Raw genomic sequence first — 14325 nt, forward strand, 5'->3', positions numbered from 1 at the left:
TTTTCTCTTGAACAGCAGAGCTGTAAACACAAGGGGGAAACAAAGAAGAAAGAATGCCCTTCTTCCCACAAAGATCTTTGTTTAGCATTTAAGATTTCACATCTTGGAACTGTTAGGGTAACCACCTGAGTTAATCTCAGCTGGTATAGTTGAGAAAGGTGATCCTGAGAGCAGTGAGAATCGATGAGGCAATTTAGAAAAAGATTTAAAAACACTGAGTGTTCCTGGTAGATTTTGGAGCACAGGTGTACTTTCTTCTACTTGGAAAGAATCACAAAGAAATGCGGTCCAACGTTGTATGTTAGCCAGGCAACAGCTCCTCACTTACCCCAAAGTAAATGGGCTTCAGTGGGAGATTTGAGAGGTAGAGGGTGGGGCCAGGGATTTTTATGCCTCTTTTCCTGAAGGGAAAGACCCCTCTTTCTTTCCAAAAATGGTCACAGGCATGAATGAGTTCATGGTTTGGTTTTTTTTTTTTTTTTTATTTGTTTTGTTTTCTTTGTGTGTTTTGTTTTGCAAACAACAGAAACAAACTCAAACCAGCTGAAGCAAACAAGAGGGCATTGATGACAGGGGACAGAGGGGTGCCATGGAAATGAAGAGCAGAAATGGAAGCTGGCTTTAGGAAGCTCCTGGAAAGCCCTCAGGGCTCCCTGTCTCGGCTCTTCTCTGCCTGACTACACACTCCTTCGCTTTCGGTGTGAACTGCCCTTCCTTCTCTGGGCCACGAGAGCACCAGTCACCCTCCTTCCGTCACCTAAGTATAGAAAATATAAGTGTCGCGCCCGTGGAGGCTGTCACCGAGTCTCAGTCTCAATCCATGTTCCTGGGAGAAGTCATGTTAGTGGCACCATGTCCATCTGTGGCCAAGGGGCAGAGGAGAGAGACGCACAGGACACACTGACTTTCACCTCTGTGTTCTGTCCATAGTGGAAGTGGAATGAAGGCTGGGGAAGTGAGAGAAAGAGCGAAGGGGAGTTGCTGGGAGCTGCATTGATGTTCCCCAGAGCCCCACAGTGTGTGCAGGATCATCATCCATCCATTAACAATTTATGGAGCCACCCCTACAAAAGCGCAGACTTGCTGGCATTGAAGACAACTCCTGCCCTCTAGAAGCTGGGAAGAAAAATATGCACATATGGAAACTGTCGGGCAACATGCAAATAGGACATTTTGGGATGAAATATTTATTGGGTACCTGCCATGTACGAGATACTGCGGGTCATTAGGGGGCAAGGGTAACTAGCTGCCCCCTCCTTGTCCAAATTCTAAACCCACTGAGAAATAATATGAAGCCAGAAGAGACCCAAGTGCTGCCTTTATTACCAATAAAGGCTGGGTTGGGGGAGGCAGTTTTTTTATCTGCAGTTAAATGGGCTTTCTTTGCTAAACCACAGAATTAGGCAGACATTGGTGGAGCCAAGCACATGGACTGGTATTCCAAACTCCATGTATTAAACACCTACTATATACCAGGCACTGCTCTAGATATGGAGATATAGCAGGGAACAAAATTAAGTTTCTGCCCTTATGAACTTGACTTTCTAGTGGGGAGAAACCGACAACAACAACAACAAAAGGTGATGGTATATACACCTTTATGGGTCTGCTGGCGCTGCCATTATGAAGTACCACAGTCCAAGTGGCTTTGAAAACAAGTTAATTTTCTGACGGTTCTAGAGGCTGGAAATCTGAGATCAAGGTGTTGGCGAGGCTCGTTTCTTCCGAGAGCCGTGAGGGTAGGATCGATCCCAAGCTTCTCTCCTGGCCTTGCAGATGGCTGACTTCTCTCTTGTGTCTTCACTTGGTCTTCACTCTGTCTTAATCTTTTATAAGGACACCAGTCACATTTGGCTAGGGCCCACCCGAGTGACCTTATTTCAACTGAATCACATCTCTAAAGATCCTATCTCCAAATACAGTCATGTTCTGAGGTCCTGAGACTGAGTCCTGGTTAGGACTTCAACATATGGACTTGGGGTGAGGAGACACACTTAGGCCCCTAACAGCACCATCAGGAAAATCAAAGCAGGGTTAGAGAGTTTTGATGGATAGAACACTGTTTTAGACAGGGAAGACATTTCCAAAGAGGTAAAATTTGAATACAAGTTTTATTTTAATGAATAGTAAGGCCTTTGAAGACATTCCAGGTGGGGTAACAGGAGCGAGGGGTTGGGCATGGAGTGTGTATGAGATATGTCAGCGTGAAGTGAGGAAATCTGGGGGGACTCAGGGAGTTTTTTTCAGGAGTACTAGAAATCAGAGTCATCCTCAGGATGTAGTGAGGTGATACATTACACTTAGCTTGAGGTTAGGAATTTGGGATTTATCTTGAAACAACTAGGTTGAGAGTCCTTTGAAGATCCCAGGAAAACAGTAGGAACCATGAACACGGTCTCTTGGGAAGAAGAATCTAAACTCAGTAAGTAGATTGAATGAGAAGTGGGACCGGCTGGAGGCCAGGGAATCACTTTAAAGGAAGAATCCACCGAGTCAAAATCAGCATTCAAATCTGTGAGTTACATGAAATAAGTCATATTCATTAAACTCCCTGGAAATGGTTACCTGGAGTAGAGCTATGCCCATATCTATGGTTCGTCTGCTGCTGCAATTAAAAGGCAGAAAATGCAGTCAAACTTGGATTGGAAATGCTGAGCAGGTCTCCAGGCTCAAGGGATGGCTGGCTCCTGGCCAGGCGAGCAGTTGGGATTTTCATCACGCCTTTGTCTCTCAGCCATGTCCACACCAAGACCATTAGGTACGGGTAGGACTGTGTCCTCCCAAAATTCGTACTTTAAAGTCTAAACTCCCAACTACCTCAGAGTATGGTGGTACTTGGAGACAGGGTATTTAAGGAGGTAATTAAGGTAAAATGAGGTCATTGGGGTGGACCCTAATGCAATATGACTGGTGTCCTTATGAAAAAGAGATTAGGAAGCAGACAGGTGCATGAGGGAAGACCATGTGAGGACACAGCAAGAAGACAGCCATCTATCTATAAGCCAAAAAGAGAGGCCTCAGAAGAAACCGTCTTGCCGACATGTTCATCTCGGACTTCCAGCCTCCAGAACAGTGAGGCAAAAAATTTCTGTTGTTTAAGCGCCCCAGTCTGTGGTACTTCGCTACAGCAGCCTAGCAAACTAATCCATCATTCTGTTCTGATGGCCACTTCTGAGCATGCCTGAGAGTTCCAGAAACCTCCCTTCATCATCTTTTTCTCATGTTTTGCGTACAGCCAATGTTTAGCCTCCTTACTTCACTTTAAGTCCAGTTTCTCTGGTTCTATCCATAAACAGAGGAAAAGAGTTCCATCATCTTCATCATGCTGCCTCATCCAATACCTAGCCACTAGTCACCTGTGGTTATTTAAACTTAACTCAATTAAAATTAAATACAATTAAAAATTCAGTTTCTCCAGCACCAGCCACATTTCAAGTACTCAGTAGCCACGTGTAACTAGTGACCACCCTATTAGACAGCACGTAGATAGAACATCTCTGTTATCACAGAACATTGTACTGGACAGCACTGGTGTAGAAGAAAGCTTAACCTTTCCTTAAAGCCCAACCTGTTGTATTTATTAGGGTTCTCTCTAGTGTAAGCAACATAAACTCACTATTGGTAGACTAAGGTTTAAAAAATGGGATAGGAAGGTGGTGGTGGGTCTTACTGGGAAATATCAAATATCCCACAGGACCAGAAGGACAGTTGAAAGAACCAAGGGCAGCTCCAAGGACTTGGACAGTAGGCTTTTGTGGGCCTTTCCTCTACGGAGCTATCCATGTCTACATTTTTCTGTGCAGTATCTCAAAAATCAGGAAAGAGAAGCTGAGTGGCCCATTTTGAGACAAGAGTCTACTCGGCCAGGTGAAACTGAGAAAGATATGGCAACAGGGCACTAAAGGACGAAATGGCCACAGGATGTCCACCCTGGTGTCTTCTCAATACCGAAGAACAAGGAGTCACTGTGAGTGGAGCTACCACCTCGATTAGGGCACTGTTCCGGATAAATAAAATATCTCTTTAGTGGTTGATCCAGAGCCTTCCATTGCATAGTCAGCATTGTGTGTGCTTCGATCTTTACTTTTTGTAGGATGAAAGCAGCAAGCATGTTGGTTTCCTTTACCTATTTTGACAAATATTTACGGAGGGCTTGCTTGGTGCGCAGGTGCTGATATAGATGCTAGGGGAGATATAAAAGGGAATAAGGTATGTTTTGTTAAAAATATATCTCATCCCCTAATAGAAACTTGTTCTATACAAAACTGAATAATCTGGGAACTGATTAGGAGGCTAGTTTCACTGGATTCTTTGCCCCATCCTTTCCCAACCTTAATAAATATTTGTATTCTTTTGCTGCTTCATCGCTATGAAAAATTATACAAAATACACAAGAAACCCTCAAACCTTCCTTCCCAGGCAACCACCCCATTTACTTTAACCGGTTCTGATTGCCAAGATCAACTATAGTGACATCTTGCCAAAGCCCATACTTCTGTTAGTGAGGAAAATCCTGTAATTTTCCACTTTCATGAATAGTTCACCCAAAAAGAGTTTTCCGACTTGAATCTTGTACATTTTATTTAAGTCAGCGTACATATGCCTCAATCATCCTGTGACACTGAGCTCTGTGATTGCAGTTAAATTCCACACAAAGACTTCAAATCCTTTTAAAATATGCTGTCTACCGTAAAGAGGCCACTTCATTTCAGAGAACTCAGTTGAGATTGAACTGTCTCCTACTTTCAATTAAAAAATATTACACAAATGAATCATTAAAATAATGGCAGTTGTGGATAAAAAAATTAAATCACTAATGATTCCAAAATTAATAGTCGGAAAACAAAGGGAGGAGTATATTGAGTGGATGACAGCAAAAAAATGAATCTCCAGGCCAACAAAACAGTGAAGATTTTAATTTGGAGGTGCTCTACTCCCAGCTAGCCATTCATAGCGCACATCCATCAAGTCCTGATGAATACGAAGGAGCATGGTTTATCATGCCACCAGAGCCCTAAGGACGTCCATGGACTTGGAATTGGTCAGAGGAAATGGCAGACACCGGTATGGTGATTCTTCACTGTTCCTCTCCTTGCTCCCTATTGTTTATTTACAATTGCACTGATAATAGCATAATTGTCATTTCAGAGGGATTCCAATTCTTTAGATAGGCTCACATTGCTTCAAAATCTGTCCGTGACCATGACGAACCGTAAGCGCTGAACTAAAACGTGCTGCCATATTTGAAGTTTGAGTTATTCAGAGAAAGCCGGTCTGTAACACCCTCAAAGAAAGAAAATCAGCAAGTCATTTTCCTCTCTCATTCAGATTCCCCTTTACTAGTTTAAACCACCTATATTTATTCTCACATTTTTTATCTCCCTGGCTCTGTTCCCTTTTGTGTCATGAGAGAGTATTTATTTCCCCCCTTTGTATTTTGCACTGTTTATCGCTTTGTAAGAGCAGTTTGCCTTTTATCCTTTGCTGATGGGAGACTGTTACCTTTTGAGTGGTTTCTGGTCCTGGGTATGAATTCGCCCATCATGGGGATGGCATTACCATCCACTGAACCCATTTCAAGTTCATTTGCATTTCACAATACATATTTCTATATCTGTGTGTAGATCTAAGAGGAGCTGAAAACCATTAAAATTCCTACTATTCTGCATGCTCAAAAATCTTCAGAAAATTTATCAGCTGTGTCGGGAGTACTGAGGTGCTGTTACCTTGCATACACGCATCTGTATTTTAGAGATTGTGAGTAAATATCGAGTGGCTTAGTACAGGCTTCATTAAGGCATTACTAGGGTTGACATAAATACTCTTAATTATAAGTAACCAATTCAATGTGAAGGGAGAAAAGTGATTTTTGTATTTGCGGTAAGTAGTTCATGCTTTCAGTTCACAGAGGTGCATAGGGTTGGCAGTATTTTATATGCCTAGTTCCTGGTGTTTATGAATATTGTTATCAGATAGAATATGCAATCATTTTGTTTTCAAAATTGAACACTTAGGTGTGATTTAGTTAACTCCCTATCTGCTCACGGTGGTATTTTTATAATATACGTAGTAACTCTTTCATATCACTAGTAATTCATGGGTCAAAATATTGTAGTCATGCCTTGGGAACAGATCTGCCAAATGGTTTAACTTCTTCTCTTTTCTTCTGTGGCTAGTCACATTTGACTGGTCTCCTCAAATTACATACTAAAAAGAAACAGAAATGTGGAATTTACTTGCATTTGTTTCCCCACCCCCTCCCTGGAGCTTCGTCACTCTGATGATAGCACTTACTAGACTTCTGATTTTTATTTGAAAATGAGTCGTCACCCCTTCTGGTTTAAACTGCACCCTCTGCTCTTCATCCTATTCATTCTGCTCTTGATAATTGTGTTTTCTCTGGGAGTACGGCTTGCTGCTTGTTCAGCATGTCAGCTTTCTTTGAATGAATTTCAAGATGTACTAGAGTTGGTAAGCTGAATTAGATTTGGGCTGCTTCTGTTTCTCACTGGGGAACATTTCTTCATTTTCTGGGAAGCCGTCTTTCACTGTTATTCATGATACAGTTTCATACCTCAATAAATGCTTAGAATTTGATAATAAAAAAATCTGATTCTCCTGAATGTTGAATTGTTTCTCTTAATAAATCATAAAATGAAGATAACCCACGACATTTCCCTTTTTGCCTTGGCTTTTGGGGAACCCAGAAGTATTCTATTTTCTATATAGCAGTCACCATCCTTGATGTAACACCTCTGTGCGATTCTTTCTCCCTAGTCCCCAGCCTTTCTTTCTGTCACCTCACTGTAGTTCCCTTGTTTTGATTTTTCAGGAGCTATTTTGTGTTTTTCTTGTTAGAAATGTCAAATATTTCTTTGGAACTCGGTGAAGTTTAAAAGAATTAAAATGATCGTTCTGTATTTTAGAAGAAATATATTGCCTCCATTTCTATTTTTTTTTAAAGATTTTATTTATTTATTTGACAGAGAGAGACAGAGCGAGAGAGGGAACACAAGCAGGGGGAGTGGGAGAGGGAGAAGCAGACTCCCCGCTGAGCAGGGAGCCCAATGCGGGGCTCGATCCCAGGACCCTGGGACCATGACCTGAGCCGAAGGCAGACGCTTAACGACTGAGCCACCTGGGCGCCCCATTTCTTGATGGCAGATGGAGGATAGGCAGAAACCTTCCCATGAATCCTGAAGAAATGAAGGGAAGAAGCCCAGAGGAGATCCACTGGGACCTATAGTTTGGGTGCTTCATATGGCCATCCTCTTGGGCCAGAATTCCTGAGGAATTCATGTTCTTTTTCAGTAATCACAGGTGAATTTTTGCTCCCCACCACAGGGAGCATGCTATGAGGCATTTTGAAAATACAGTAAACAAATCTAACCGCTGGTTTCAACTATTAGAACCAGGTCTGCAAGTATCCCTTCTGGGAGATGAACACACATTAGGTATGACATCTCAGGCCCCAGTGCATTTTTTTTTAAAGATTTATTTATTTATTTATTTGTGGGGGGGTATGGGGGGTGGGGAATGGGCAGAGGGCGAGAGAGAGAGAGAGAGAGAGAGAGCACGCAGACTCCCCACTGAGCACAGAGCTAGATACCAGGCTAGATCTCATGACCCTGAGATCAGGACCTGAGCCGAAATCAAGAGTCAGACCCTTAAGTGACTACGCCACCCAGGCACCCCCACCCTAATCCATTTCTAACTCTGATTCTTGTACAGGTTATTATACTAATCTGGTTCTTAATCCAACATTTTTGGCAGTTGAAGAGTTTTGTGTCTTTTACAGAAGTCTGGTCCTTGGAAATATCTAATTTCCAGTACAGTCCTGTTCACTACATCCAGATTTCTTAAATCTTACAAAGTTCTTTTGAAAGCTATGCTGTCCAATCCCAATTTAACAATTCCAATCAACAAACAACCCATTTAGCCCCCAGTCAGTATGTCTTTAGGGCCTGTGCAAGGGGTAGGGCCTAAAGATGAAAAGTCCTGGCATTTCTCTCAGTCACAAGAGCTGGGACAAGTTCTACCCCATCCCCCAACAAAGCAGCAGGAGGGAAGCACAGTGAGAGAAGGACATGCCACAGGCGCTGGAGGCACCAGAGAGGCAGGGGACAAGTGAGTGCAGGTGCAGGGTGGGAGCCAGTAGGGGGAGGGATGAAGGAGGAGGTGGCTTTGGAGCTGGGGGGCAGGGGGTTTGAAAAAGGGATAATACCGGGAAGAGGAAAGAGGAGAGGGAGGAAGTTGGTGGCCAGAGTAAAGGAGAAGACAAGGACAAAGTGGGAAATGACAATACCCCTTCCGGTGAGATTAATGAGCACTTCCGGTGTGATGAACCAATAATAACCAGAGAATGGTTAAACAAGGGGGCCAGGTATGAAAGGCTGGGAAGGCAAAGAGGCCTTGTGGCAATTTCTGAAGAGCCTGGCACTCCGAGCTTAAGTAGTTGGACTTTCCTGCCATGCGGACGATGAGGAAGTTACTGTTTCTGGGCAGAGTGGGGACGCACTGAGCAGGTGCTGAAGGCAGATCACTGCAAATGCGAGCGAGAGGCTGGCTGGTGATGGGAGAAGCTTCAGGAGGAGGAAATGGACAGCAGAGCGCAGTTCTTGTGGGTTTTAACTCCGTTTAATTCAATTACATTGAACACATTAATGAGAAGATAATAGAAATGACTTATCCAGAGAATTCATGCTAACTAGTACAGTCAAACACTGGATAAAACATTACATTAGGGCCTTCTGAGCTTGTTCTGAATTTCTGAAGGAAAAGTTAATTGTGTAGTTTAGACCTAATGCATGATTATATCTGAAAACCACATGTCTAAAATTCCTTTTAATTAGCTCCTTTTTTTCTCTTTTCTATTCAAGGCCTTCTGTAAAAAAAAGCCCATGCCACTCTCAGCTCTGGGGAAAATGAGCAAAGAGGGTCTTTCAGTGGTCTGTGTAATGCTAGAACAAATGTTCATGTGTACTGGGGTGCTGGAATCATGTTATGGGGCTTTCACTAAGAGAATCCATCATGGGTAGTCCACTTCTGGCTCTCATTATCCAACTCCTGTGACCTTCTGCCCACCCACAAAAACAAATCCTGAAGAGTAAATGCAAAGAAATCATATGTCTGTGATTGCAGATATACACACATACGTATATAAATGCATGATGGCAGCTACTGGATAATAGACGTGCTCAGGGAATCCTCAATTTAGCAAACAGTTTTGAACTTTCTTTTACAAAAGCAGCCATTGGTAATGAAATGAACCATTTTGCCTCTGCTCCTGCCCCTGTGAAGTTGCTAGCCTGCTGGAATTGTCCAAACAAGACAGCAGCAGACAATAAAAGGCTAAAAGACCCAGAATGATAAGCATCTGTGGAGCAGCTTGCATTCGGAATACTTCCATGTGCTGATGAGTCTTAGAAGCCTGAGTGAAGCCAGAGAACCTTTGCAGATATTTGAAGAGTGGGAAGATTGCCCCTTGTATCTTGGACTCTCCGGGCAAAAGAAAAACACACCAAACCCTCATCTATGTACTACATAGCACCAGCTTTTACTGGCTTTTTCCACTTTCCAGAGCCAAAGATAAAGTAATTAATAAAATTATGAATTGTTACAGGGCGCCTGGGAGGCTCAGCCAGTTAAGCAACCGACTCTTGATTTCGGCTCAGGGCATGATCTTGGGGTCCTGAGATTGAGCCCCACATCGGGCTCCATGCTCATGGGGGGAGTCTGCTTGTCATTCTCTCCCTCTCCCTCTGCCCCTCCCCACACATGCTCACTCACTGTCTCTATCTCTCAAATAAATAAATAAATCTTTAGAAAAATAAATTATGAATGTTTACAACTACTTTCAGTGGGCAACACTGAAATATACAACTACTTATAGTCAACGTACAACCCCCTCATTTTTTTCCCCTCCAGCTTATTACAGATCTAAACTACCTTGGCAATTTATTTTTAGGATTATGGTTTCAAATTGTACCTATTTTTGTATGGTTTAAGACTTTCCCCAAGAGGTTGCCTGAATTAGGGAAAAGCTGATATGTCTATTCACATACAAATACCCAAGGAATGCAGTATTTATTCACAGGACAGATTGTTCATATTTGAAGGTGAGTTGCTCTGGGGTCACACCCATGTAGGAGTGGGGCCAAATGCACCTTCCCTTGATATTCATATCAACTCCAGCCCACTTTCTCTCAGAGCCCGATTCTAGGATATTCTAGAAGATCAGCTGCTCTTGGCAAGGTCTGGCTCTGTCGGTTGTTCTCTGTAAGTCCTCTCAGGATTCATGATGCTTTAGAATTTTAAAACAAAACAAAAGAAACAAAACAATAAGACGACCCCAGTTTTTACCGGTGCCTACCTGGTCGGTCTGTGTGCTGCACAGCTGTGTTCCTATGATGTATTTTCTGCCTGAAATTCCCTGTGCTCTAATGGCAGCTGTGTTTAGTTTCCTGAATTCACCCATCTTCCTTGTATGGCTGAGGTATCATGACTGTCCCTTGGGAAGACTGGCTGACCCCCTTAGACTTCATTCTTGGTAACTTTTCCTTCAGTTCTACATCAAATAGGGTCTTAGGGACTGAACATTCCACCCATGAAAAGCAAGTATAAAATATCATATCCATTCTAGAGATTCCATCCTTGTCTTGATTGATATGGCAAGAATTTGAGACCAATTTGAAGCCATACATTGTAACCAAGCCTTAGGTACAGTGCTGGTTACCATCTCTCCTTCTGGCTATTCAATAATTTTCTGACAATAGACTTGCCAAGCTAATTTTCCAACTCACTATCCCCCGTAGAGAGTTTTTTGTTGAAAATTCCCTATTGTCTGTGGTTATGACTTAGGTGTCCTTCAGAGTGATTGCTTTTCTGGCTAACTTAAAGCAGCCCTCTCTCATATGTTCACTTTTTCTTGAGGATCATCATCCACAGGAATAGTTCCTGAGTAACTATCAGTGATTTTTAAATATACGTGCAACTTGTTGACTTGGGGAACTTTCCAGAGCAGGGGAAAACACGTTTTAATGCTTCCTACTAGGTTGTAAATCCAAAAATCTTGGTCTGTCAAACTGCAGTGAATTACATTATCTTGCTATAAAACTTTTTTTCCTCTTACTTTGGAGAAGGGTGAAAGGATCCTTGTGTTGAGTTTTGTCTTACTTCTTTTGATATTATACAATAGTACACACAGGCAACTCTCCTGGGGAACTTGGGTGTTCTAATTTTGTCTAAATCTATGACATTTAGTATCCATCTGATGTCATCTGTCTTAAGTCTGACCCTTTAGCTTCCTTTACTAAGCCTGTGTTCGACTATCCAGCCCACATGCCCACCCACTACTCAGCAGTCCAACAAATGAACATGGAAGTTGACATTTATTGGGCTCTGGCTTTGAGTTGGGTATCATTGTAATTATATGCATTAACTCGCTCAGTCTTCACAACATTAGTGTTAGGTATTCGTGTTATTCCCATTTTAGAGAAAAGGGAATTAAGCCTCAGGGAGGTTAAGTAACTTTCATAGCAACTAAATGAGGAAACCAGGATCCAAATTAAGACCCATCTGATTCCAGAGCCATAAGGATATACTACTTCCCTACATTACTCCAGGGAGACCCTTTCTGGCTAGAAATCTATAACTCTTCAGTCAAAGGAGTGTATGTTCTGAACTATAATTTGGAGATCCAGGAAGCAAAGGTAAATAGCTGATCCCAGTCTGATTGTTTTTTTTTTACTCTTTGTATTTCTATTTCTGTAGATAGTCTTTGGGTTTGTTAACATGTTATTTTCCTCTTATAAATGCTATTTCTGGTTAAGTACTGCTGGATTTGGAAATCATTCTCATGACTAAAGATTTGTTTGACTAGTAAGAGCCCAGTGTAGGGCGGTGCTGCCCGTGGGCACTCAATAAAGATTAATGGATGGTGGTGCGGGTCTGTGTGGGAGTCATGTGGCTTCGGATCTGCTCGGTTCTCCGAAAGAGACAGAAATGAGGTGGGGAGATGAAAATTACTGGATCATCATCCAACCCAGATCCTGGGTTTCTGTATTGGACTTTATGATCTGAATGGTCACGAAGGCACAGGTGCAGAAGGAAATGGGAACATAGAGCCTTGTGTTTTCTTGAGACACGATTGGGAAAATTAGATCCCAGGGCTTGCTTCCAAGATTAATATCAACTTTGAGAGAAAACTTGCTTCTCTGATGAGGGATGAAGAGAATCAAATATTTTTTTTAATTGACACATTTTCTATTATTATATACATATAGAGATGATGAGTAATATGCCATCAGATGGCTTATTCAAACTGTCAGAATAAGGGCTGAAGCGTGAGTAACTTTCCAGAGAACCTTCTGAGAAATTCAAGCAGTGGAAAGTGGCAGCCACCAGCCATTAGTTCATCTACTACCCAGTCATCCCTGAACAACAACAACAAAAATTTCTCCCAAAGCACGTGGTGGGACACCTCTAGAGAAAAGGGAGGAGATCGATAATGTAAACTGACTTCACTCAAAAGCCAACTGTCCAAGCGCCACCTGGGTTTGTGCACTCACTGGAAAAATGGGTCAGCCATGTGACCTGGGAAATGTTGCCTGCATTGTGAATGATGCCTACAGAGCACTTTTCCATATCTCAGCAGACCTTTAAGATGTTGGTGCCCTCGCTTGTAAAACCAAGCTGTGCTTTAGCATTAGAGATGGTGGAAAGAGAAATGCCTCCATTACTAGGGCCTGTCCCAGAGGTCTGAGATTGCGGTGTAGAGGAGAGTGTAATAGCACACACTGGGCGGCCTTTCTCCTGCTCAGAGCTGTGTCTCACACTTACCATCCGTGAAAGTGAGCAGGTACTGAAGAGCTTTCTAGCATTCATTCCGGCTCTACCATTTCATGGTATCCTCACTGGCTTCCTCTGTTAAGATGAGCTGTCTTCAATGGAAGTATATCTTGAGGTTTTCAATGAGAATTTATTTATTCAACTCTACCCTTTTAAAAATGCCCCTTTTATCCTCCACTGGACTCTCTTTAGCAATGAGATCTTATGAATTTTGATAACTTGGTGCATTGGAAAAGAGTTTGATTAACACATTAACCTTCATGGCCGTTCCCACCCTTTACTATTTTGTCCCCCAAAAGAAAGGTGACTTTTGAGAAGCAACCCACATGGTGTGCTAAGAAAATAGGTATTGTGGCCGGGGGAGAACTTTCTATGTGTCTGCCACTCAAAAAGAGGAAAATAAGGTACCTCCTGTGAACCAAAGTCTTACGCCCAAGACATAGACACACATTTCTGAAACCACTACCCTAAAAGGTAAAGGTTTGAGGAGTGGGAAGGATTCTCATCCAGTTGCAGCCAAAGGGAGAGAAAATACCGAGACCCTGGGCCTCACTCTTGATTCTCCCTGGAAAGACCTAAAAGAACTGCTGACATTTCTCTTAAATGAATCAGTGAATCTTGGTTTTCTTCTGACTGCTCATTTGACCTTATTTCGTTTTGAAACAGAGAAGAAGGAAAGAAAGAACTAAATTGGCGTGGCCTGGAAGTTAGGCAGAAGGAACAGACAAGGAAATGCTTGTGCTGTGGAGGCCCCAGACAGGATCCCAGGGATGTTATTGTTTGCTTGCTGTAGTCTTATTTGTTCTTGCTTCTCATTTCAGATTCTCACCCTGGTTTAATAAGTCACCATCTTCCCAGCCATCATCCCCGTATTGACAAGGAAATGTCATCCGCGTTTGATTGACATCCATTGCTCCTGAATACAAAAGTATGATTTACAAATCAATTCCACTTGCTTATTTAAAGCTGTTCTTGTGTGTCTTATGTATTTGTTAGTGAGATAACTTGCCTAATATCTACTCTGGGGTTTTTTACATTAATATTACAAAACCACGCTTTTCCTTCTCCCGCTCTCCCACTGCAAATGGGGCTCTTCTTTCTCATGTTTTTTTTTTTTTCCCCTTTTTTGCCCCATGCTTCAATGTACGTGTAGGAAATGTGCTGTGAAGCCTAGAGGACACTTTCCATATCTTAGGAAAAGATCTTGCCCCAGGACTTTTGTAAAGGCTGCTTGGTTTGTCTTAAGACTTTTAAAGACATTTTGAACAAGTGATTATTTCTCATTCGTGTAGTGCAACTTCAGGTCCAATGGCACTAACTCCAGATAGTTAGCTAGAACAGTAATCCTGTAAGTAGAGAACGGAGTATATACTCACCATCTGCAGCATTTGTTAAAAGAACCCCCCCCCTCCCATTATGTGGTGGGCCTGTTCATTCATAATCATTCAAAACCTCCTTTGGCTTTTCAACGCACCT

The 14325-nt window shown here is 42.4% G+C and overlaps 1 protein-coding gene across 1 annotated transcript in view; it reads right to left on the reverse strand.

Moving 5' to 3' along the window:
* Window positions 1-4115: 4115 nt before the first annotated feature.
* The window catches only part of PTER (phosphotriesterase related), an 87956-nt gene continuing 77746 nt past the window's right edge, over window positions 4116-14325 (reverse strand). Inside the window, exon 5 of the mRNA XM_027594841.1 lies at window positions 4116-4183. Within this exon, the coding sequence (XP_027450642.1) occupies window positions 4123-4183 (61 nt within the window). The 3' untranslated portion in view covers window positions 4116-4122. The remainder of the gene's footprint in view (window positions 4184-14325) is intronic.

Source organism: Zalophus californianus, chromosome 9, assembly GCF_009762305.2.
Source record: "Zalophus californianus isolate mZalCal1 chromosome 9, mZalCal1.pri.v2, whole genome shotgun sequence".
Lineage (NCBI taxonomy): Eukaryota > Metazoa > Chordata > Mammalia > Carnivora > Otariidae > Zalophus > Zalophus californianus.